The 25,964-nt window shown below is 41.3% G+C and overlaps 1 protein-coding gene across 3 annotated transcripts in view; it reads right to left on the minus strand.

The window, feature by feature from the left end:
* The window catches only part of abr (ABR activator of RhoGEF and GTPase), a 219,808-nt gene that overhangs the window by 101,541 nt on the left and 92,303 nt on the right, over positions 1–25,964 (minus strand). For 2 of the 3 annotated variants that reach the window (XM_034177792.1, XM_034177793.1), the window contains exons 2-5: positions 23,628–23,809; positions 6,924–7,022; positions 5,558–5,743; positions 1,208–1,315 (exon numbers count right to left, since the gene is read on the minus strand). In XM_034177792.1, coding sequence (XP_034033683.1) covers positions 1,208–1,315; positions 5,558–5,743; positions 6,924–7,022; positions 23,628–23,809 — 575 coding nt within the window. Of the gene's footprint in view, positions 1–1,207; positions 1,316–5,557; positions 5,744–6,923; positions 7,023–20,788; positions 20,930–23,627; positions 23,810–25,964 lie in introns of those variants that run through there. The other variant, XM_034177794.1, reaches the window with a different exon arrangement.

Below are 25,964 nucleotides of genomic sequence, written 5' to 3' on the forward strand. Positions count from 1 at the left end.
GCCTGGTCTTGAGAACCAGACATGGTAGGTTGAAATGCTTTTTTTATTCCATGGGAACTCTCCTTATGGTATTTTAATTAAATCTCTGTTATACTGGCACACAACACTAATTTGATTGAGAATTTTTGAACATTTTAAAGTGTACAGTGTTCCTGAAATGTCTGTCCACACACTGAACCAGCAGGCAGTTGGTTTAAATGTAAGTAACTGTGTTAATTTGGTGAGCTGTGTCAGTTTGAAAGTGTGTATGAGTGAGTCTTCCTCAAACTAAGTCCAGATTTTCCCATCAACGCTGCAGCTTGAGGTCTGAATGAGGATGTTAATACTCAATTTGTTCCCCTCTGCTGATGTCATACATTTCTAGTTGTTTTACTGAAGTAGATTAAAGTGATTAATGTGTTAAAGACTCAGAGGACACATAATTATAGGTTATTGTTGCTGTTTTCCTGTATCAGGTCCTGTATCATGCCCCGATGTACTCGTATCAGCCCGAGTCCAAAGGACACACTACGAGTGTAGTGCAGAGTGTAGTGCAGAGTGTAGATTGATGATAAGCAGCTATATCAGAGTTTTAACTCCATCATGAGACAAAACCATTAACATCCAGTTTGTATATTTGTCTTTGTAAAAAGAAATAAACATTTAGATTAATTTGTGTAGCCAGAACAATATGGTCACATTGGAAAGGTGTAAACATGTATTTAATTAATCAATTTAAAATGAGTTAGAAACGTAGTGCAATACATCATATCAAATTATTGTGAATTTTATTTATATTTTATGAATGATCAATGCATTAATCACCAAAATTAGATTAGACAGGTTTTCCCCACTAAACTAGAAGAGGATTAATTAGAATTTTCTTAATTTGTTTTATTAAAAGTATTAATTAGACACTTCTAAAGTTACTTTTAACAAAAATTTCTAATTATAACACTTCAGTTGAATCTTTTAAGGGCAATCTTAAAACATTTTTATTTTCTTTGTGGTATTAATTTTATAGTATTTGAATTAAATCTGTTTTACTGGCACTCAACACTTTAATTTGATTGGTTCGTATGGATGTCAGATTTTGTTTTATTGTGTGTGAACACTTGCATTTACACTCTGTGTAAATATTTCTACTAAAAATATTAAATACATAATTTGCTTTTGAAGCATGTTCTCTTTACAAACATCTAAACATTTAACTCTACAGACATCGCACCTCTGAGATCTTCTGGAACTGACTGTTGGCCTGGCTGCATTTCTCCGCTGTCTCTAGTGCCACCTTGTAGTTGTCTACAAAAGCCTTGTACACGCCCAACTGGCTGGCCTGGACAAATCAGAAATCAAATATTGGAGGTTAACGCACAGAAAAATTCTAATAATACTTTTTAAACAAGTCTGTTAGCGAGTTATAATTCATTCAGTTAATCGCCATCAAACATCTTAAGCAAAATTAAAACAAAAACAACACATCCATAAAGGAAATATACAGCAAAAATAAAAGGAAGTTTCTAAATGTCAAATAATGGTTAATAAAGACAGTTAAGCTTTAACGTGTATGAATGTGGCCAGTGTTGATTTTTAAATCTGAACTCATGCCATGTCAGTGACCTATCCTGCCGTTGCCACCATCTGTTGGGTTGCAAACCTACAAACTTGTACGTCGGCTTCTTTTCTTGCTCCATCAGCACACTTCACTAATACTCCACACATCATGTTCTCTTTCCTCTCTCTGCTGCACTGCAACAAGCTGCAGAGCAGCGGCGGCGGTGCATGAATATCTCTCCTGCTCCGGCTGTGGATAAGTAACGACGCTGCACCCTGCTAAAGAAATATGACTGGACTCAGTGAGTCAGGCTCCTTACTTTTGTCCCTTCACCTCCTCCACTACTCATTTACTCCCCCTTCCCCTCAGAGTGGAAACGTTAGCCTCGTGAATTCAGCCGTCACTGAGTCACAAAGCCTTTTCGGGGAGGTGATGGTCTAGTGGTTAAGCTATTGGGCTTGAGACCAGAGGATCCTCGGTTCAAATCCCAGCCTGACTGGAAAATCACTAAGGGCCCTTGGGCAAGGTCCTTAATCCCTTAGTTGCTCCTGGTGTGTAGTGAGCGCCTTGTGTGGCAGCACCCTGATATCGGGGTGAATGTGTTGCATTATTGTAAAGCGTTTGAGTGTCTGATGCAGATGGAAAAGCGCTATATAAATGCAGTCCATTAACCATTTATTTACCTTTTCAGTCTATATGAAGGTTGTGCTGAAGATCAGTCTTTTGTAAATACCTCATAGAAATATGTCACTGATGAACTGAGAGGTCAAACAAACAAATGGCAATGTGTCCCAATTTGTCAAAGCTGAAGACCCCGAGGATGTGCACACCTCACATGCCCGGCGTGCACACCTCTCACACCTGAGCTGCAGTTGTCTCTGCAGACCTCACACGCCTGGCGTGCACACACCTCTCACACGCGAACTGCAGACCTCACACGCCCAAGCTACAGACTTCAAGTCCAAGCTCCAGACGTTACAACCAAACAAAATCTCAGATGAGATGCAAAATCCACTCTGCAATGACTAAATTTCCAAAAACAGCTATTTGTGACTTGGCAGCTTGGCTGGAAAGGAAAACCCAAATACTCTGACGTGACTGTGGGATTTCATCAGCCCATCATGTTGCCAGCAAACTGTGTGTGTGTCCAGTACAAGGCCTCCCCACAAACAGCACTGTCCATCACAGCCATGATGTCAGACTTCACATAGCTTCAATAGATCAGAGGTGACAGGTCAGAAAATAATGACCTTCATTTGTGCATGGAGGTGGGAAGGAGAAAAGACAGACAGGATTACAAGAAAAGAGAACTGGCTCTAGATCATTTAAGTCCTCAATGACATCTGACAGCAAAAGCCTGCAGGTTAGACCAGGTTTCTAACAATAACTTCAGCATGAATCTACTGCTGTGAGTGCAACACACATCCAGAAGACTTAAATTTAGTTATGCATGTTTTAGAGCAATGTTCAGGACTCACACCCAACAGTTTTCCCACGTCTCCCTCTCCTACCTGCACATAATGAGCTAAAACGGGAATTTTATTCGTGTCTGTCCTGCTCTTGAAAGACTCACCGTACCTCACCTGGCTACCATATCCAGATGCATAGGTGTAAAACTGATTGCAGAAAGGGCCAAGAGTGTGCAGGTTTTCTTTGTAACCACCCACTGCACCAGGTGATTTCACTGATTAACATCACTTTGAGCAGATGGAATCAGTTAATCAGTGAAATCACCTGGTGCAGTGGGTGGTTACAAAGAAAACCTGCACCCTCTTGGCCCTTTCTGGAATCAGTTTGACACCTATGGTAGGGAATAGTATTTGGAACAGATAATGTATTCTGTATATGAAGTAGCTTAAATTCTCTTCTGTAAAAATAACAGTAATTTAGCTTCCAGACATTTATGCCTTTAACAGATTTTCAAGCTACATTTTTGTTGCAAAGTACATTTTCAAGAAACTCATATTCAGTGAGTCAGAGCTCTGTAGCTACAGTGTTTGGAGGCTCAGTTACCAGGACAACAATCATGTGATGTTTACATGTATGTGACTTTCATTAATATACTCCTGGTAGTCAGGAGGATATAGCAACCAATGTGGATTAAACAGCAGGTGAGGACTGCAATACGGACACAGCTCGGATCTTGTTGCCACACACACACACACACACACACACACACACACACGTATGCAAAAATTTGGGCATATATATATATATATATATATATATATATATATGAAATGTGAGGAAAAAATGATAATGTGTAATGTAAAATAAAATGTGAGATCAGTTTTAAATCAGATAGGCTTTAAATGTGATTTGAACTGGCAGTCTAAACAAAGCCTTCATCTTTATCATTAGAGTTCAGAAATTACCATGAAAACTGGTTTTAATAATAGAAAAGTCTCTTCAGAGGCATAACCACAGCAAGATTAGTCTCACTGTTTGCCCCCAGGGACTTTAGTAATTTGGCTTAAGTGCGTCTGAGTGCTTCTCCTCTCTGAAAAATGTTGGAATTTTGCCGGAAACGATGCCTGTTTTCTGTATTTCTGTCCCACTGTGAAGCTCCGCTGGCCTCCATGCTGCTGACGAGGAGCAATCGTGAGTGGAGCAGCTAATTACACAACCATCTGTAGTGTCACATTACCATTCTGACTCAATGTTTAGCAACCACACGACACACTCATGTACATGTGGGTACACGGGGCACAGATAGGAACTTATGACTACACTAATCGCTGTTAGTTTGTGCTGTGACGCCTGTGGTGCAAAACATGAGGAGTTAAGGAAGAATCTCAGGTTTACAAAACAACTCCGCCTTTGAATCAGTCTTCCTCAAAACCACTGAGCACATGCTGGAAAATAAAAACTGCATCAATATAAAAATGAGTCGATCCCTTTTACTGCTATAACTTAAAAACAATACATGCCATCAACCTTTAACTCACCAAGTCAAAAAGCCATATAATCAGGACAAATTCATAAAAGCTTGGTGAACTTTGTGCAGCAGATCAAGTCAAAAAGCAACTTTATTTTGCATGTCAGTGGTTCCCAAACTCTTTAGGTCAGATACCAAGTAAGAATAACCAGTGTTGTGCAAAAAGGCAGGTGTGAAAGCTGCTTCATGCAACAGTCTGGACCAAAGCAACCAAATCTGATCCAAAAAAGAAAACAAGATGTTCAACTTTCAAGGAGGTGCTGTCCAGCAACAGAAGTATCAGTCAGGAAAATAAATAAACAAATATGAAATTAACAACAGAATGAAGTCCGAAGCACACACGTCTACACGTACAATCAACGTCAAGTATGGGAGACGCAGTCTACATAAACAATGGCGTCTGGACGTAAGTAGGTCATGAAAAGTTCTTTAGTCCGACCGTAACACTGCAGTGTGAAACCAAACTAACCAGAACAAATGTATACAAACATGAACCCTGGTTCCGAATATTACTTTTATTTCCATTACTACAAATTTCCTCTTGCACACACCCTAGTGGCAATCAGCAAAAATGAAAACACACCTACGTATTTTAGAGGTGTCAAGGCATTATAATGTAATTAATAGCTGGATTAATCCACCATTATTTTCAAATGTACGTGAGAAATACATAAATTTGTCAACATCATATCAAGGGTTTTATATTTTAGACTGTCATGTTGCAAAATGTTTCTGGATCTATTCAAAGCTCGCAAAAGCAGAAGAAATGAATCACAGGGCAGCTAAAAATATTATGCAACCTGCACAGTCACTCAGTTTTTGAGAAGTACCTCCTTCAGACAGATTTACCACACTGGACCATACTGTTTCTTAATGATTGATGTAAATGAAGTCCAAGACATATTCAGACATATTGGAAATGTTCATGTATCAACCCCCTGACTCATCTAAAGAAAACTGGCTGCAAACATTTGTACTAAGAACAATCATGATTAAGTTTGTCCAAGTACTTATGAGCTCTGAAAGGTCACAGAGAGGGGGAAAAAAGATTGAGACGTTCAGCGTTTTGACGGTGCCAGTCTCACCAGCTTTTGGAAGAGGTGTCCCACGGTCACCTTCTCGTCCCATTGCTGGATGTTGGGCAACAAGGCATCGTAGAACTCCTTATGGATCTCAAAGATGTCCTGGATTTTGTAGAAGATGGTTTCTATCTGCTGGATGGTGAGAACAGGCTGAGAGGTAGTGGCTGTGGCTTTCAGAGGACGCATGGGCTGGAGGACAAAAACAAAAAAAACAAAAAAAAGAGTATGTGACCGCTGCTGCCGCCATATAGCCACCTTTAACTTTAGCAAACAAATACAAGATTTGCTGTGGTTAACATTAGTGTGATTTGCATCGAAACACGGGACTCAACGTTTTTTAAATTATTTTGCTTTTATCCAAGCTGTATGAATCAGACATCCAAAATGAAGCGACCTGAAAGAAGGAAAAACTTGTGGTTGATTGAATGGCTGCTTGAGGCGAGTTCCAAAAGTGAGCGGGGTCCCATAGAAATCAATGTTAAAATGTTCAACTTTAAAGGAGAAATAAACATGTTTACAGCCTGGTACAAAAATGTGGTTTTGGTCTGTACAGCAAGTTCACCACCCCCCCTCCCCCCACCTCCATGACAACTGGAACTACTTAGTTTAACACATTTTAAGCCATAAAGTTAGGCATACGTAGGGGTGTGGTCACTTGAGTGGCAGATGCATGTATTCCTATGCAAAGCCCAAAGGTCCGGTAGCAGCAGCCAGCTGTTGTGCAGCACTGTGTCTGCACTTTAAGCATTTCATTATAAATATATGTAATAACATGGCTTGCTGTGCAGCTAACTGTCCTAGCTTATCAATGAAGACATCTGTGCTGCAGTAATTCTGTTGAATGAGATTTCCATCTTGCTCCTGTTAGTATTTTTTGCAGCTAAGCAGGGGTATTGGGTATTTCAGTGTGGAAGGTTCCCAGTTCAAACTCTACCCCTGCCCATTCTTTCAATATGAATTTGCCTCAGGAAGGGCAACCAGCGTAAAATTGCACAAATCAACATGGAGATCCACCTCAGATCTGCTGTGGCAACCAAGAGCGAAAACAAGGGAGATGCTGAAGAGACTTACTAGCATTTTTAGCAGCTTTTAGTAGGGTGATAACATTAAGACCAGTTAATTCATGATTACTGAGGAAATACACAGGTCATACTTTTTAATGCCCACACCAAAGTAAACCATTATGCAATCCATCGCCCAAGCCCGAAAAAATATGATTTAATAAACTCTTAAGCTTAGCTCAATTCTTAAGCTAGGGGTGTGTTTAGACTTCATTTGTCCACACAGGGTCTCACCCACGCTCTCCATCTTTATCAAAATATGGGTTGGCTGTGATGAACCACAATGCGCTTTAAGAAGTGTGTCTCACCAGGAGGAGGGCTTCCAGCTGGTTGATGTAGATCTCCTCACTGGCTAGGAAACCCGACAGCACCAGTTTCTTCATCTCCAGTCCTTTTTCGAGATCTCCCTGCAGCATAAATCAGACCATGGTCATTGTACACGTAACACCAATACACATAGAGATGGTAAAACCTAAACCATGTTCTGATCTATCACACACAACTGATACAATAATCAAGCTGAGGTCTGAAATGATTTATAGTCAGTCCTCACTCGTGAATAACTTCTTTATTTTTAATATGATTTGTTTGTGAAAAGTATCATTCCAAAAACTTCAGCATCAGGAAAGTCACAACTGTAATGGAAAGTGGCGCGTTATTGGCAAACATTAGCGTGCTATACTCGCCATGCACATGCTTGCACTCGCAGCCAATATGGGTGACTGCTGGTGTGTCTGCACAGTGTGAGCGTGGCATTCAGTGGTGTTTGAAGCTGCACGTTACTGCTTCTTTTCCATTTTATTATAGAATTGGCTTTCGGGAAAACCTTGTGCTTTCCCGCCTGTCATACAGATGGCGTGTGTGTGGCGAGTTAGTGCCATGTAAGGGGAGACTGGGAGACAAATAACATTGAATGGCAAGTGTTTTGAACATGACCAAAACATTGGCTACACCCTGGGAAATGCGGGTAATCCTACAGCATTGTGTGATGTGTTTCTGGCATACAGCGGCGAGTTGGGTGGCGAATGCTACGCGCACCTTTCAATGCCACACACGCCTTCTGTGAGAGGGGCTTGAGAAACCAGGGATAAAACCCAATTTATGCTACTCCGTATCTGCAACTCTGTATCGGCACAGGGCCCTCTACATCTCTGTGACGCAACCCCTCTCCATACACCACTCAAAAATTGCAACTACACACACGGGCTGTGATTGGTCTGCTTACTACATCATTTGCAGAATCTCACTTTTCCAGTTTCACAACTAATGACTTTTGTCACGCCTCCTACTGTTCTGGCGATGAATTGCATTGTGACACCTCATCAACCCTGACGGAGAACTTCGAAAGGTTCACGACTGTCGAAAAAACTGCATGGCCACGGAGCATAAACAGGCCTTCAGACTGAAACATGACGGATTAGTATTTTTATCAAGATCTACAGTGAAATGAAAGTTAATGAGCAGCACATTTAGCAACACGTATAATCGTGGATGGTGTTAATGTTAGGGGTGCTGGGGGGGAAAAAAAAAAAAAAAAAAAAAAATCGATTCATGTCCAAATCGTGATTCTTATTTATTACGATTCTGAATCAATCCAAAATGTCCAAGAATCGATTTTTAAAAAGCATTTTTTTAAACATTTTCTTACTTACTCTCTACGTGTACTGTTTGTCAGGCAACGGCCTCCATACTACAGCGTCCCCACAAGGGGAGGGTCCGGCGTGCTTCAAACATTCGTGAGCTGCAGCTTAGCATGGTGGATGAAGAGCTAATTCAGCCAGCACCATCTTTGCTGAAGGCAAATGTTTGAGCGCATTTTGGATTTTATTATTTGCTGTGTAAGAAGGAGATTGACATGACTTATGCAGTGTGCAAAATCTGAAAAATGAAAGTCAAGTACTTCGGAAACACTTCAAATCTGCAAGCCCACATGCTACGCCATCACCTGGAGCTAGAAGAAGTGGAGCAGAGGTCTCTGCCGACTACTGACCAGTGCTTCGCTAAATTGCCAGCCAACTCTGAACGAGCAAAGCAGATAAGTAAATTTACATCTAGAATCACTTGATTAACATTGTAAAGCTGCATTTTCTTAAACATAAACATTTTTTAAGTAATATAACTATTTCTCAGAGCTCTTTCAATCAAAAATCGATTCTGAATCGAATCGTCACCCCAAGAATCAGAATTGAATTGAATCGTGAGTTGTTGTACAATTCACATCCCTAGTTAATGTGGTACTTTTTACACTACACACACTAGTGTCACGCACTTTAATGCAAAGTGTTGGTCTCTGCAACTGATTAATTATCTTCAAGTTTACTTGTAATGGACCACACACTGGATCAGAGTCCCAGCCAAGGATACAAGATGGAATATTTCAGGTGGTCATTTGGACCAAGTGCCATTAGAAATGATGAGAACGGTACCGAGCCAAAACTGACACCAGTCAATGCTACTCAAAGTTCGGGTAATACAGCACAGATTAAACCTTTGCTTATTTTTATCCCTATATTCTACATAGGTGCTGAGGCCCGTCGGTGCTGGTGCCCATCTCCGGATTGCACAACATGAAGCAGATAAGTGTTTACAATTCCCCTTGGACTGGACGGCGGTCCGACACACATTATTTCCCAGCTGAGGCCGATACCCATTTACAGGTGGGTGGATTGAGATAATGCAGCGTAAGTGTCGTGTTCAAGGATACAGGTAAGTGTGACCAGGTGGGAATCAAACCCAGATCTACACTATAGTGGCACTAGATGGCAGTATGATGGTATGACACCGTTGTTCCATTGTCTGGGGAGAACCCTGGCTACATATTGGCAGCCCAACACTTTATCGAAGCTACCTGCTCCTCATGATATTCAATCATGTGGATCCATTTTTGTTTTAAATTCAACAGAATAATAATAATTATCCTCCAGCAGGAAACAAAAGTTAAATCAATTATTTTCCTGGGAGGGGAATCTTATCAGAGAATGGATCGGGCAGAGGTCAGTGAGACAACGGGAGAGGTCATCAGCCACTCAGTCACCCGTCTGTGATGTCATCATTACACATTAACTTGAACAGTAAGACGCCCTCATTAGGACAAAGTGAGTCTTCCGCAGTTTACAATCACCAGCACCACCACCCAGACAGGCCAACGTCAGTTTTATGTAGACGACAATGCTCAATAACGACTTTAATGATTTTAAACACAAACTGACCATAAAAAGGCAGTGACGCAGTTATTTGTGCGGTGAGATATAAAGGAGTGTTCGAGATATTTCAAACAGACTTAAGAACAACCACAGGTGTAGAAGGGGGTTAATTATTAACACAACCAAATCCTCAATTATATCAATACACAAGTTCTGCCTGACAAGCAAAGAGACGAACGCCTCAAACACAAACACAGCAAAGAAATGAAATCTGCTCTGGATCCAAACACACAACAGGTTCTTCTTTTACCTTCATGCTGATAAAATGAGTTGCATTATGTTATTTTTTTAATTAAATGATTTTTCACTAAATGCAAAGATCCACTTTTAAGTACTAAAATCCTGTCGTTGACCCAATTTCATGTTCATTTCAATCATGGGCACCAAATACGTCGATCCATCAGCAGACACAACCACATCCAAAGCTTAAAAACACTATTTCATTCTAACTATCTCATTTAACAATTCAAGAATAAACCCTTTAATTTATAAAGATTCTGATCAAAACTGAATATTCTGTGCTCCTCAGCACTGTGATGAAGCCTGAAATGACTCTTCTGTGAGGAAGAGTCACATCACAAAAATTCAAAAACCTGAAGGTCATCTGAACTGTAGACTGCACAACTGATAACAGCAAAGTCTAAGCAGTGGAGAGAGATAACAGAACAAAATAACAGAACAGAAACCTAAACACTGGTGGGCACAAGAGGGGAAATGTACATATAGATTTCATTTTATTTATTTATTTATTTTTGTAATTTTTGGAAAATAAACTAAAAAAAATGTTCTCTTTTATGTTTTATGGCAGTGGTTCCCAAACTTTCTTCACTTGCGTACCCCTTCAGACTTCTGAGTTCAACTCAAGTACCCCCTACTCACCCTATGATTTTTTCAATTAAAAAAAAGGTTATTAAAGAACACATGCTACTACTTTATCATATATTGATTTATTAAAGAATTGCAGAATTATCAGACAACACTTTTGAACCTGTGAATTTTTATTCAAAACTCTTTACTTTTATCAAGTTTTATGAACAGTATTCCAACTCTCCACACTTTTAATGTGAAGGATGTGCTTGGAAAGAGGCACACAACTCTGTTAGATCTGGTGTAATAGGTGAAAGTCTGAGTCTTAAGTCATTTTCAACACAAACTCTTGCCCTGTACTTTGTTTTCATATTTGTGAGGGCTGAAAATCCACTTTCACACAAATAAGTAGTAGCAAACGGTATCAAAGTCTTCACAGCTCGTTTGGCTAGCACAGGTTGCTCTGTGAGTAGTCCGATCCAGAAATCTGGCAGTGATTTCTGATTAAATTCAACCTTTAAGTCTCCATCTGTGGTAATCTCAATAAGACTCTCCTGATCTGCTGTTGGTAAGTTTAAAGGCACAGAGCTAAACGGGTGGCGTATCCATAGATCTGATCCATCAGACTGGGAAATACCGGCGTAGTTGTGCAGCCAGTTCACCAAGGTGCGAAGTAATGTCACGGTTCACACATTTTGTCAATGCAAGCTCATTTGTGCACAAAAAGTCATGCAGCAAAGGAAAGGTCTCGGTTTTGTTGTTGTCCATGCAATTTGCCCAGAGGTTTAACTTCTTTATCATGGCCTCAAGTTTATCTTGCACATTAAATATGGTTGCGGAAAGTTCTTGTAGTCCAAGATTCAATTCATTCAAATGAGAAAATATATCAATCAATCAATCAATCAATTTTTTATATAGCGCCAAATCACAACAAACAGTTGCCCCAAGGCGCTTTATATTGTAAGGCAAGGCCATACAATAATTACGTAAAACCCCAACGGTCAAAACGACCCCCTGTGAGCAAGCACTTGGCTACAGTGGGAAGGAAAAACTCCCTTTTAACAGGAAGAAACCTCCAGCAGAACCAGGCTCAGGGAGGGGCAGTCTTCTGCTGGGACTGGTTGGGGCTGAGGGAGAGAAAAAGACATGCTGTGGAGGGGAGCAGAGATCGATCACTAATGATTAAATGCAGAGTGGTGCATATAGAGCAAAAAGAGAAAGAAACAGTGCATCATGGGAACCCCCCAGCAGTCTACGTCTATAGCAGCATAACTAAGGGATGGTTCAGGGTCACCTGATCCAGCCCTAACTATAAGCTTTAGCAAAAAGGAAAGTTTTAAGCCTAATCTTAAAAGTAGAGAGGGTGTCTGTCTCCCTGATCCGAATTGGGAGCTGGTTCCACAGGAGAGGAGCCTGAAAGCTGAAGGCTCTGCCTCCCATTCTACTCTTACAAACCCTAGGAACTACAAGTAAGCCTGCAGTCTGAGAGCGAAGCGCTCTATTGGGGTGATATGGTACTACGAGGTCCCTAAGATAAGATGGGACCTGATTATTCAAAACCTTATAAGTAAGAAGAAGAATTTTAAATTCTATTCTAGAATTAACAGGAAGCCAATGAAGAGAGGCCAATATGGGTGAGATATGCTCTCTCCTTCTAGTCCCCGTTAGTACTCTAGCTGCAGCATTTTGAATTAACTGAAGGCTTTTCAGGGAACTTTTAGGACAACCTGATAATAATGAATTACAATAGTCCAGCCTAGAGGAAATAAATGCATGAATTAGTTTTTCAGCATCACTCTGAGACAAGACCTTTCTAATTTTAGAGATATTGCGTAAATGCAAAAAAGCAGTCCTACATATTTGTTTAATATGCGCTTTGAATGACATATCCTGATCAAAAATGACTCCAAGATTTCTCACAGTATTACTAGAGGTCAGGGTAATGCCATCCAGAGTAAGGATCTGGTTAGACACCATGTTTCTAAGATTTGTGGGGCCAAGTACAATAACTTCAGTTTTATCTGAGTTTAAAAGCAGGAAATTAGAGGTCATCCATGTCTTTATGTCTGTAAGACAATCCTGCAGTTTAGCTCATTGGTGTGTCTCCTCTGGCTTCATGGATAGATAAAGCTGGGTATCATCTGCGTAACAATGAAAATTTAAGCAATACCGTCTAATAATACTGCCTAAGGGAAGCATGTATAAAGTGAATAAAATTGATCCTAGCACAGAACCTTGTCGAACTCCATAATTAACCTTAGTCTGTGAAGAAGATTCCCAATTTACATGAACAAACTGTAATCTATTAGACAAATATGATTCAAATCACCACAGCGCAGTGCCTTTAATACCTATGGCATGCTCTAATCTCTGTAATAAAATTTTATGGTCAACAGTATCAAAAGCAGCACTGAGGTCTAACAGAACAAGCACAGAGATGAGTCCACTGTCTGAGGCCATAAGAAGATCATTTGTAACCTTCACTAATGCTGTTTCTGTACTATGATGAATTCTAAAACCTGACTGAAACTCTTCAAATAGACCATTCCTCTGCAGATGATCAGTTAGCTGTTTTACAACTACCCTTTCAAGAATTTTTGAGAGAAAAGGAAGGTTGGAGATTGGCCTATAATTAGCTAAGATAGCTGGGTCAAGTGATGGCTTTTTAAGTAATGGTTTAATTACTGCCACCTTAAAAGCCTGTGGTACATAGCCAACTAATAAAGATAGATTGATCATATTTAAGATCGAAGCATTAATTAATGGTAGGGCTTCCTTGAGCAGCCTGGTAGGAATGGGGTCTAATAGACATGTTGATGGTTTGGATGAAGTAACTAATGAAAATAACTCAGACAGAACAATCTGAGAGAAAGAGTCTAACCAAATACCGGCATCACTGAAAGCAGCCAAAGATAACGATACGTCTTTGGGATGGTTATGAGTAATTTTTTCTCTAATAGTTAAAATTTTGTTAGCAAAGAAAGTCATGAAGTCATTACTAGTTAAAGTTAATGGAATACTCAGCTCAATAGAGCTCTGACTCTTTGTCAGCCTGGCTACAGTGCTGAAAAGAAACCTGGGGTTGTTCTTATTTTCTTCAATTAGTGATGAGTAGAAAGATGTCCTAGCTTTACGGAGAGCTTTTTTTTTATAGAGCAACAGACTCTTTTTCCAGGCTAAATGAAGATCTTCTAAATTAGTGAGACGCCATTTCCTCTCCAACTTACGGGTTATCTGCTTTAAGCTACGAGTTTGTGAGTTATACCACGGAGTCAGGCACTTCTGATTTAAAGCTCTCTTTTTCAGAGGAGCTACAGCATCCAAAGTTGTCTTCAATGAGGATGTAAAACTATTGACGAGATACTCTATCTCACTTACAGAGTTTAGGTAGCTACTCTGCACTGTGTTGGTATATGGCATTAGAGAACATAAAGAAGGAATCATATCCTTAAACCTAGTTACAGCGCTTTCTGAAAGTCTTCTAGTGTAATGAAACTTATTCCCCACTGCTGGGTAGTCCATCAGAGTAAATGTAAATGTTATTAAGAAATGATCAGACAGAAGGGAGTTTTCAGGGAATACTGTTAAGTCTTCTATTTCCATACCATAAGTCAGAACAAGATCTAAGATATGATTAAAGTGGTGGGTGGACTCATTTACATTTTGAGCAAAGCCAATAGAGTCTAATAATAGATTAAATGCAGTGTTGAGGCTGTCATTCTCAGCATCTGTGTGGATGTTAAAATCGCCCACTATAATTATCTTAATTATCTTATCTGAGCTAAGCACTAAGTCAGACAAAAGGTCTGAAAATTCACAGAGAAACTCACAGTAACGACCAGGTGGACGATAGATAATAACAAATAAAACTGGTTTTTGGGACTTCCAATTTGGATGGACAAGACTAAGAGTCAAGCTTTCAAATGAATTAAAGCTCTGTCTGGGTTTTTGATTAATTAATAAGCTGGAATGGAAGACTGCTGCTAATCCTCCGCCTCGGCCCGTGCTACGAGCATTATGGCAGTTAGTGTGACTCGGGGGTGTTGACTCATTTAAACTAACATATTCATCCTGCTGTAACCAGGTTTCTGTAAGGCAGAATAAATCAATATGTTGATCAATTATTATATCATTTACCAACAGGGACTTAGAAGAGAGAGACCTAATGTTTAATAGACCACATTTAACTGTTTTAGTCTGTGGTGCAGTTGAAGGTGCTATATTATTTTTTCTTTTTGAATTTTTATGCTTAAATAGATTTTTACTGGTTATTGGTGGTCTGGGAGCAGGCACCGTTTCTACGGGGATGGGGTAATGAGGGGATGGCAGGGGGAGAGAAGCTGCAGAGAGGTGTGTAAGACTACAACTCTGCTTCCTGGTCCCAACCCTGGATAGTCACGGTTTGGAGGATTTAAGAAAATTGGCCAGATTTCTAGAAATGAGAGCTGCTCCATCCAAAGTGGGATGGATGCCGTCTCTCCTAACAAGACCAGGTTTTCCCCAGAAGCTTTGCCAATTATCTATGAAGCCCACCTCATTTTTTGGACACCACTCAGACAGCCAGCAATTCAAGGAGAACATGCGGCTAAACATGTCACTCCCGGTCCGATTGGGGAGGGGCCCAGAGAAAACTACAGAGTCCGACATTGTTTTTGCAAAGTTACACACCGATTCAATGTTAATTTTAGTGACTTCCGATTGGTGTAACCGGGTGTCATTACTGCCGACGTGAATTACAATCTTACCAAATTTACGCTTAGCCTTAGCCAGCAGTTTCAAATTTCCTTCAATGTCGCCTGCTCTGGCCCCCGGAAGACAACTGACTATGGTTGCTGGTGTCGCTAACTTCACATTTCTCAAAACAGAGTCGCCAATAACCAGAGTTTGTTCCTCGGCGGGTGTGTCGCCGAGTGGGGAAAAACGGTTAGAAATGTGAACGGGTTGGCGGTGTACACGGGGCTTCTGTTTAGAACTACGCTTCCTCCTCACAGTCACCCAGTCGGCCTGCTTTCCTGGCTGCTCGGGATCTGCCAGAGGGGAACTAACGGCGGCTAAGCTACCTTGGTCCGCACCGACTACAGGGGCCTGGCTAGCTGTAGAATTTTCCACGGTGCGGAGCCGAGTCTCCAATTCACCCAGCCTGGCCTCCAAAGCTACGAATAAGCTACACTTATTACAAGTACCATTACTGCTAAAGGAGGCCGAGGAATAACTAAACATTTCACACCCAGAGCAGAAAAGTGCGGGAGAGACAGGAGAAGCCGCCATGCTAAACCGGCTAAGAGCTAGTAGCTGCGCTAAGCTAGCAGATTCCTAAAAACACGCAAAGTGAATAACGTGTAAATAATTTAGAGGTGATTCAGCAGAGGGAGTGCTTTAGTTAAGGCACGTGAAGATTACACTGGGAAACAAATCGTTATCTAGATAACTAGATCAATCTAACTGCGCAGATTAAACAGATACAGCAAAACACCGCTGTGCTCCAGAACAGGAAGTGATACAATACCGCAGTGAGAGCCAACCACCAGTAGAGGCCACCAGTATATCACACAGATAAGACAGACGTGTAAGAAACTTGATCGTGCAACTGTTCTGAGAGTTCAAAATGATGGTCACAGAAGAAAATCTTAAGTTCATCACGGAGTTCAAAGAAACATGTCAAAACTTTGCCCCTTGAGAGCCAGCGTACCTCTGTGTGTAGTAATAACGCCTCATGTTCACTTCCCATTTCGCTGCATAAAGCAGAAAATATGCGAGAGTTCGTGGGCCGGGCTTTTACAAAGTTCACCATTTTCACTGTTGCGTCCAAAATGTTTTTCAGACTTATGGGCATGCCCTTTGAAGCAAGGGCTTCTCTGTGTATACTGCAATGCACCCAAGTGGCATCGGGCTCCGCTGCCTGCACACGCATAACCACGTCACTGTGCCTCCCTGTCATAGCTTTTGCGCCATCAGTACATACGCCCACACATTGAGTCCACTTAAGTCCATGCGAATTGACAAAGGTGTCCAGCATCGTGAAAATTTCTTCTGCTGTTGTCCTCATTTCCAAAGGTTTACAGAAAAGCATGTCCTCTTTAATTGTCCCTTCATGAATGTATCGCACATACACAAGCAGATGTGCCAGACCTACAACATCTGTGGACTCGACCAGCTGTAGTGCGTAAAATCCACCTGCAAGTATGCGTTATAGTAGCTGTTTTAGGACGTTTTCTGCCATTTCAGAGATCCGCCAAGAGATGGTGTTGTTTAATGAGGGCATTGTCTGAATAGTTTTTTTTAGCCTTTTCCCCCAGCATTGTCCCAACTATATCTGAGGCGGTAGGTAATATCAAGTCCTCCACTATAGTGTGCGGCTTACTAGTTTTAGCCACTCTATATCTCACCATGAAGGATGCTTTTAGTCCATTCTTGCAATCATTATCCGTCTCCCTTAACCCCTTAACGCCCGAATTTATATAGCTGTATATACAAAAATGTTTTGTGTGTGTTTTTGCCTTTAAGTAGATGGTAAATAATGTTGAGATTATTAATTTCACTTTTGCACAAAAACTAGATAGTAATATTGGGTATTCTGGTAATGACTTTATGTTATAATAATAATGATGGTATGTTGCAAATTTGCGACAACGGGTATACAGGTCAATTTGGTAAGTTGCATATTTGAGTCAGATTGTAGCATATATGCGACGATGGGCGTTAAGGGGTTAAGCACGTTTTACTTGTATGAAGGGATTTCAATTGCCGCTCAAAATAATCCCGTGGCTTGTCTTTCAAATGGGAATGTTTAGTTTCTAAATGTCTTCTCAACAATGAAGGCTTCATCGAATTATGAGACAGTACTATTGCACAAATAACACACTGTGGTCACAAAAATCCACCAGTATTGATAGAAGTAAATCCCAGGGAAATGTAGCTCTCGTCATATTTGCGTCTTTTAGTTTCTCAATCCGTGGCAATGTCCTTCCCCGCAACACAAAGTGAAGCATCCGACCCGTCATCGCTGTCCATAGCCAGGGAGCTAGGAGCAGCTATGTGTAGTATAAATCTTTGTTTTTTTGTTTTTTTCCAAATTTCTCGCGTACCCCCAGCGCTCCCCTCACATACCCCCAGGGGTACGCGTACCCCACTTTGGGAACTCCTGTTTTATGGAATTGTAACACATTACACTGCACAAAACATCTTTTTTTGCATTTATCTCCGTGAATGTGCAGCACTTGCAGGTAGAGTGAAAAGTCATCTCACATTGAGTTAAAAAAAACAAAACTGAGGTGCAAAAAGAACCAGGTCCCTCGATGTGTCCTGTAGGTGGCACTGTGGGAGTATGGTGTCCTGGAACCAATGCAACTGTCAGGCAACGTGACGGCATGGCTCATAACAGGTGGACACAAACGCAAGTTCTCACCAGGGACGGAGAAAGTACAAGGTTTAATCGTCAAAGCAAGCAGGGAGTCGGTATACAGGTGATCCAGCAGTGAGGCAATGGTAACAGACAGGCGAAAGTCTGAGGCGTGGTTCAACAGACAGGCACAGGTCAAAATACACAGCGAGGAGGCAATCAGAGACAAAGGCAAATTCAAGGTCAAGGACAAAGCAAGGTCAAAAATCCGGCAGGCAAAAAACAAGGCAAAGGAGTACTTGAAACTAAGGATGGAGAGTGACATGAAATCAACAATCTGGCAGTGAGCAGCGAGACTGTGAGGGCTTAAATAACTGGTGGTGTAATTAGAGGAGAAATGAGAAGCAGGTGTGCAGAAGGTGCTGGAAAGGGGCATGACCGGGGAAGACAAAGGTATGTGCAGGAGAGAGCAGTGAGGCAAAAGCAAAGCGAACTGGGGCAAGATAACTAAGTGACTGAAAAACCAACAGTGCAAAGCAATTAAAGTAAGTGGCATAAAACTAAAAGTGTATAACGTGACGTGTTCCAGACAAGCAATAATGCGTGAGCAAAACAAAAGGGGAAACCAAACTAGGAAATAACGTGACTAATCCAAATAGCGGGAAACATGAAGATCTATGATTATAATAGAAACTAGAACAGGGACTGATACCGATTACAAACTGAGCAGAAAATAACTGACATGAAACAAAACCAGTAACCACAAAATACAACACAAAATAGATGATAAACAGAGAATAAACACAGTGATTACAGAATAATGCAATAAATAAAAGATAATTGATAAACAGAAAATGGAATAAATAACAAATGGAACATGATATGACAAGAAACACTGAAGGTGAATAATAACCAAAACCTGTGACTAAAGCATAATACAAGAAATGTGATAACCAGAACTAGACTTATAGGACCAGGAGTGAACAACCAATAACCAACTACAGAATAAAAGAAAACCAAAGAAAGAATCTGTGACAAAAGTGTAGCATAAAGAAAAGCAATGAATAACTGAATGACTGCAAACTAAATAAGGTAGCGAAAGAAACTACTGACTAAATAATAAACAAAGCAATAAACAGAATCAAACAGACTAACATGGTAAAGTATAAACTAATGAAAGGTAAAACCAGAGACTCAAAGAGGAAATAAGGCAATGAATGAAAATCTCGCCCCTGAGCCAGGGCTGGGCATGACAACAACACAGCCTCTGTATGACCACAGTAGGAGCTGTGTCCACATACTACGCATTCCATCAGACCTGTTCCCGTTGGGTGTTGGACTCTGCCAGGGCTGCCCCTTGTCACCAATCCTGTTTTTGATGTTCATGGACAGGATTTCAAGGTGCAGTCAGAGACCAGAGGGTTTGGTTTGGTGTCTCATCTCTGCTGTTTGCAGATGATGTGGTTCTGTTGGCTTCATCAGGCGGTGACCTCCGATGTGCACTGAGCAGGTCTGAGGCTGAGTGTGAAGTGAGTGGGATGAGAACCAGCACCTCCAAATCTGAGACCATGGGTCTTTGCCAGAAAACGATGAACTGTCCTCTCTGGGTCAGGGGAGAGTTACTGCCCAAAGTGGACGAGTTTAAGTATCTCGGGGTCCTGTTCACGAGTGGAGGTAAATTAGAGCGTGGGAACGATACACGGATTGGGGCGGCGTCTGATGTTTTACGGATGCTGCACTGGACTGTCGTGGTGAAGAAGGAGCTGAGCTGGAAAGCGAGAGTCTCAATTTAACAGTTGATTTATGCTCCTGTCCTCTCCTTTGGTCATGAGTGGATACAAGCGACAGAAATGAGATTCCTCCGTCGGGTATCTGGGCTTACACTCCTGGACAGGGTCAGAAGCTCAGTTATCTGGGAGGGATTCTGAATAGAACAACTGCTTCAGTTGAGATGTTTCGGGCACCTGGTGAGGATGCCTCTTGGTCGTCTCCCTAGGGAAGTCTTCCAGGCATGTCTAACTGGGAGGAGATGCCGGGGAAGACTTGGGACACGCGGAAGGGATTAAACTTCCCAGCTGGTTTAGGAACACCTTGGCATCGCCGGGGAAAAGTTACAGGACTTGGCAAGGATAGGGAAGCGTGGATTGAGCTGCTTAGTCTGCTGTCACCACAACCCAGGACATGTGGCAGAAAATGAATGAAGAAAGAAAAAAATGTTTTGCTATTGTGACATAAGGCAAAAAGCGGGATTTTTTAAAAAAATATATTATCGAAGAACTCAAAGAACTTGCATGTTTTCTGCATTGCTTATTTATGATTTTTGATATTATCGTGTCATATCAGAGGGACTTTTGACACGGACCCACTTGTAACCAACTCAAAGGATGTTTGCGACATACAAACGTGTCACAGTGGGATGAGAAGAGACGGGAAAGGAGAAAAGTGGGAATATTTTTCCTCTGCTGAACAAAGAGCTACTGTGTGACACCATGTGGACATTTCCACAGCAACATCTGCTTCAGTTCGGCATGATGGAAAACGCTGCCTGCTTTTACCGCCTGTGTGTTTAAAAAAAAAAAACACGAGCTGATGTCCACAGCGATCAGAGCGGCTCGGCTTTTTGTCTCAACGTGCTCATGTAACGGAAGTCAGAATCAGGAGGTGTGTTCTCAAGTCTATCTACCTCATCACACCACGGCGACACATCGGTGGCCTTCATGCACACACACGCCACAGAGAGTTTCCACTTTGCTTACAGGGTGAGCGCCGCACGTTGTGCGCACGTTTCCCCGCCCAACTCCCAGCTGTCAGGCCGTGAGCTCACCTTGAACTGTTTGTGTAGCGGCGTGATGGGATCCGGCTCCACATCTCCATAGTCAAACAGCTCCTCCTCCTCCTCCTCCAGCACCTTGTCCAAGTAGCACAGCACCTCCTCCTCTTCCTCCTCCATCATCCACTTTCCTTTCTTTAACCCTCCTCTTTTCACCTGTGATTCTCCTCCTCACACCCGGCCAAAACACATCGGCGTTTTCCCGTCAGAGTAAGTCGTCCGGATGGCGAGTGAAAGAGAGCGAGAGTGGACCCTGCCTACATGACCCCACCCCCTTCCTCTGCCGGGCTTCCTGGTCTTTGGACTGTGTGTATATATATGTGTGTGTGTGTGTGTGTGTGTGTGTGTGTGTGTTCCACCTCGGTCGATGAGGTCTGCCCTCCTTCTACATCCGCCCCTCCCCTCGCCATAAACCCTATCCCACCACTTCCTTGATGGCTGCAGGCTGATTTTTCCAACACTCCACTCGCTCGCTCACTCTCTCCACTTCAGCCGGGCAGCTTTTTTTCCTCACTTCCTGTAGTGCACCTCTGCAGTTAAAAGCCACTTCCTCATTAAGCACGCGGCTCATCTGCTTCTTGCATTACTGGCCATTGCACGGTTCCTTCTTCTCTGGTCAGTGTGCTGACAGCCTCAAGCGCTGAGCTGAGATCAGCTTAAGTGCTGCTTGTGTTTCTGCATCTAATTACAGGCCATAAAGTTCAGTGGAGAGCAGCCGTTTTCAGGCACAGGCAAATCCCACGCTTTTACCTTTCAGCCCGTCAGAGTTGCAAGAGCTGCTGTCTAACCCTCAATTCAGCTGAATATATTTATTTATACAGAGTGCTTTAAACCTGAGCCACATGCACACTGGCAACAGTGGTCAGAAAAAAAAACTTCCTCTGGGGCTTTGTTTGGTTTTACAGGAAGAAATCTCAAGCAGATCAAACTCAGTGAGGTGGACCATCTGCTGTGGTTATTCCGGTAAGACAAAAAATACACCACAATGAGAGAAATGTTGCAGCTAAAGCATAATTTATGTGCAGTTTGCACAGAAAAGCTGTTGAATCTTGGATCTTGAGGTCAAAATCACTGGAAGAGTATTTTTTTAAACCACTAATGATTTGTAAGCGCCATAAATTCTGCTGTACATTTACACATACACACAGGACAACGGTTAAAGCTGTACAGCCTTATTTTTTTGTTTTTTTTAATATTTAAGTCATAAAAACAATTTTCTTTGGCTCCACTATAATTTTATTCCTTAGCATTTAAATAAGGGATTCATAATATGATATTGCCAATATGATCAAAATTTGCACTGTTTGGAAACAATTTAGAATTTCATCACCTGAAGGCAATTCAGGTGGTGGAGGAAATTCAAGAGATCATATGTCATGACCTACATTTGGCAGTGATGTCCAACCTCCATATATTTCACTAAAGTGTCTGATTTCATGACAAATAACTCAACCATTTAGTGCCAGATGCTGCCATATGCATTCAGTCTTGTGCACAACTCTCTAATTGACAGTCATGCAACTACTATTGATAAAAATGAAAAAAAAAAAAAAAAATGACATGCAGGTGTAAAATATGAATAAATTAAGAAAAATAATCCTCATGCAAAACAAAAGTTACTGCTGTGCACTTACAGAACTCGGGAAAGACCAGCCCAAGGCCCAAGTAGTGGGCCACCTCTGAGTCTGGTCTGCTTGAGGTTTCTTCCTCAAATCATCAGAGGGAGTTTTTCCTTACCACTGTCGCCTGTGTTCTTGCTCTAAGGGTTGGTTAGGTTAGGACAGTTTGTTGTGATTTGGCGCTATATAAAATGAAATAAATTAAATTAAACCAGCGCACAGTGATGATGACATCACAGATAAGACTAATTAGTTGCTTTTTAAAGTGTGTTGGGGTCATGCAGTTAATTTAATTTAGGGTGAACATTTAAGCCATTATTTAAAAAAGTGGGGGGTGGGCAGATGCTTCGATCCGTGGGCAGAGTAAGTTGTTGGACTGCGTCACATGCAATAACTAAAGTCACTTTCAATAACTAAAGTCACAGTGTCACGTTCATCCTAACGTAGCGTGGAGACGTCTGTACCATATTTTTTAAAAACGGTGCTTAGCAATATGAATCATTTTGTATGACTGTGATGAAGCCTTTCTTATTTATTGCTTTCATTCACATCCTGTTTTGAGTTTTCCTCATGTGATGCCAAAGTCAAATGCCCCTGTTGATGGACAGACAATCACACACCTCTACTGTGACAGACGATGAATATTTCAATTTTTCAGCAAGATTTCCTGCAATCCCTTTGCAGTTAACAGTTTAACCTGTTTTCAAGCTGTGATTTACCAGGGTTGTTGTAAACCCATCTTACCACTAGATGGAGGTATATTCTTTTTCATTATGGATCTGAGTGAAAGTACAACGATGAGCTTAATAATTCATGAACAAACAATTTTTAGGTCAAAGCTGCAGGAGTGTTGATATTCCTGTGATCACATAATAATAATTATAATAATAATAACTGGAGAAAGTCTGAGCTAATCGCACTTTTGATCATCTTCATATGAATTTAAACAGAAAACTGACATGCTGAATTTTCTGATGTGGAACTCGAGATGCAACAGCAACAGCACTGCCTCTCATTGGAGGGATGGTTCAGGTTCAGGTCAGGATCAACAAGGCTCCAGCTGTCCCGATTTCAGGTGCCGGAGCGACAACTGAAGGCCGCAGTCGTACAAACAAGCCCCACAAAGCTATGAGTCATGAAAGGTTCTGACCTTATGATCCGGTTTACACCTTGTGCCATACCTACTAGATCTGCTGTGTCTTCTGTGCACTTACCCCAGGCAGTAGGCCCTCTGGTGGCGTGGGAGAGACCACATCTCCATCGTGCCCTTGGGACACACACAGCTGGGGTGACATGGTCGGGGATTCGTCTATATAAGGCAGCGTCTCGGAGCCTTCCTGAGACTTGCCGTCGTCTGCCCCGTCTCCCTCATAGCCATCCGTGTTGTAGTTAAAGTCTGCAGAAAGAGTGAATTGTGGGTGGGTGGGGGTGGGTGGGGGGTAAACAAAGATATTTTTGTTAGTACAAAGGACAGTTCAGCAGTTCTCCTCTAAGCCAATATGTGTCTTTAATTACCGTAATGAGTTTGTCAATTCAAACGACAGTGACATCACCTCGGCTTTAAGGCGCCTGAAGGCCCATGTTTTCCAGACTTTCGCCTCCAGGGTTCAAAGCCTTGATTATCTCAAGCAAATTCAAGACATTTTTCAAGGTATAAGGAATTCTACTGTTGTTAAACACAATTTAAGTCTTTCAATACAGAACACCACTTTTATTGGAAACACCTGCTCTTCTTGAAGTTATATTAACAATATGTCATTTTTAACCCGAGGCCAAAATATGACCATCGGGTATTGCAAAGACTTTGCGTCAGTCTGTCTGTGCTCAGTGTAAATCCAGTCTTATTCATTCCCGGATCTTCAAATTCACAGGGAACATTCTTGAGAGACAAACTCTGGACAAGGTCAAAGATGGCTAACCTTGACCTATTTTAAGAGGTCAAAAGGTCACACTGTTTCCTATTTTTATGCTCATACAGCCAAGAGTATTCTAGCATTGCGTTATATTTTTGCATGTTCTTTATCTCTTTTTTTTTTGGTATATGCAAAAACAAAACAAAACAAAACACAAAAACAACAAGAAAAAAGGAGCAGGAACACTACATTTGGAACAGCACAATTTGATCACTGTGACTGACGGAGCAGCATATTTCAGTCCAATAGGTCCACATGAGTCATCTGGTCCAGAGCTTTTTATTAAAATGGATTCAAATTAAATATGAATGGCAATGTTCATGTCCGCTCTCCACACACACACACACACACACACACACACACACACACATAGGTGTTTCAAGTAGGTTATTTCAAATAACTCACTTGAAACCAACTTGACTGTAGTACACCAGAGAACTTCTTGAGCAGCGCGCAGCTTTAATACTTTCAAGAAAAGGCTTACCAAATCCAGCGCTGCGTGGCCAGGTGACAAAAAAAAAAAAAAAAAAAAAAAGATATTTTAGAGGGTTTCTCACATGAAATTCCAAGGTGTAACACAAACCTTTATATCATTCAACAAGGCCTTGTTGAATGGCAATATTCAATAGTGAAAATTCAGTATTGAATATTCAATATTCTTACTATTGCACAAAGGGGAAAACATTCATTTATTTTATATGACATCTGAATAGATCTGTCATTTCTTCTCAGCACAGAAAGCGGAGGGCAACAGGACTCAGTGGTTAAACCTGCCCAATAGTACCTGCTGACACACCGCTGACTATCGCGGCAGAGAGAGCCGTCGCACTCAGGGGCACAGAACTTCAACAACAGGTAAAAACGTCCCCACGAAACACTGCAACTGCTGGATTTAGCTTCATCGTATCATGGAATTTTTTTTATTTATTTTTTTTTACCAGAAACTAATGGAGCCATGCGATAGAGTGAAACAGATGGGAGAAAAGTGCACGACAAACAATCAGAGTGCACCTTTTTAATCACGTGATACTTTTGAACCAATGGGCAATGAGAAATACATAACTAGCATTTATATTTACACAATATATTTTTAAAAATTACTATTTGTTACAATCCAGTATTTATTCCGATTATTTAAGATAAAACATTTAAGTTACAGTTTTAAGAAGCGGACACGTGTTTGGCAATAAAAAATAACCACAAGAAAATCGAAAATCGTATCAAGAATCATGAGTGAATCGTTTCATGCCGACTTGCTTTATCATACACTGAGCCTGAAATTTCTGTCTTATTACGCTCAGACTCGAGTTACGGAGACGGCTGCGCTAAAAGAGACGACCACTGACCGAGAAATGACCCTGAAAAACAAAACTGACACAGCACGACTCCGTCTGAAGTAAGAAAGCGTGGATGGACATGTTCTGGAAATGTGATGTCTTACTGGAAAGGACAAGTGTCCGGATGATGAGTGGACTCGTTAAGTAGAACAGAACCTCATCTCTGCAGCTCAAACAAATCCATGTAAATTCAGCTGGACTGATTTCCTTTTTCTCATGCAAACAAACACTGTTACATGTGTGTTCAAAGACAAACATGGACTGAAAGAGAAAATATGCCAAAAAAGAGAAGCGAGGCTGG

Source organism: Thalassophryne amazonica, chromosome 9 (genome assembly GCF_902500255.1).
Source record: "Thalassophryne amazonica chromosome 9, fThaAma1.1, whole genome shotgun sequence".
Classification (NCBI taxonomy): Eukaryota; Metazoa; Chordata; class Actinopteri; order Batrachoidiformes; family Batrachoididae; genus Thalassophryne; species Thalassophryne amazonica.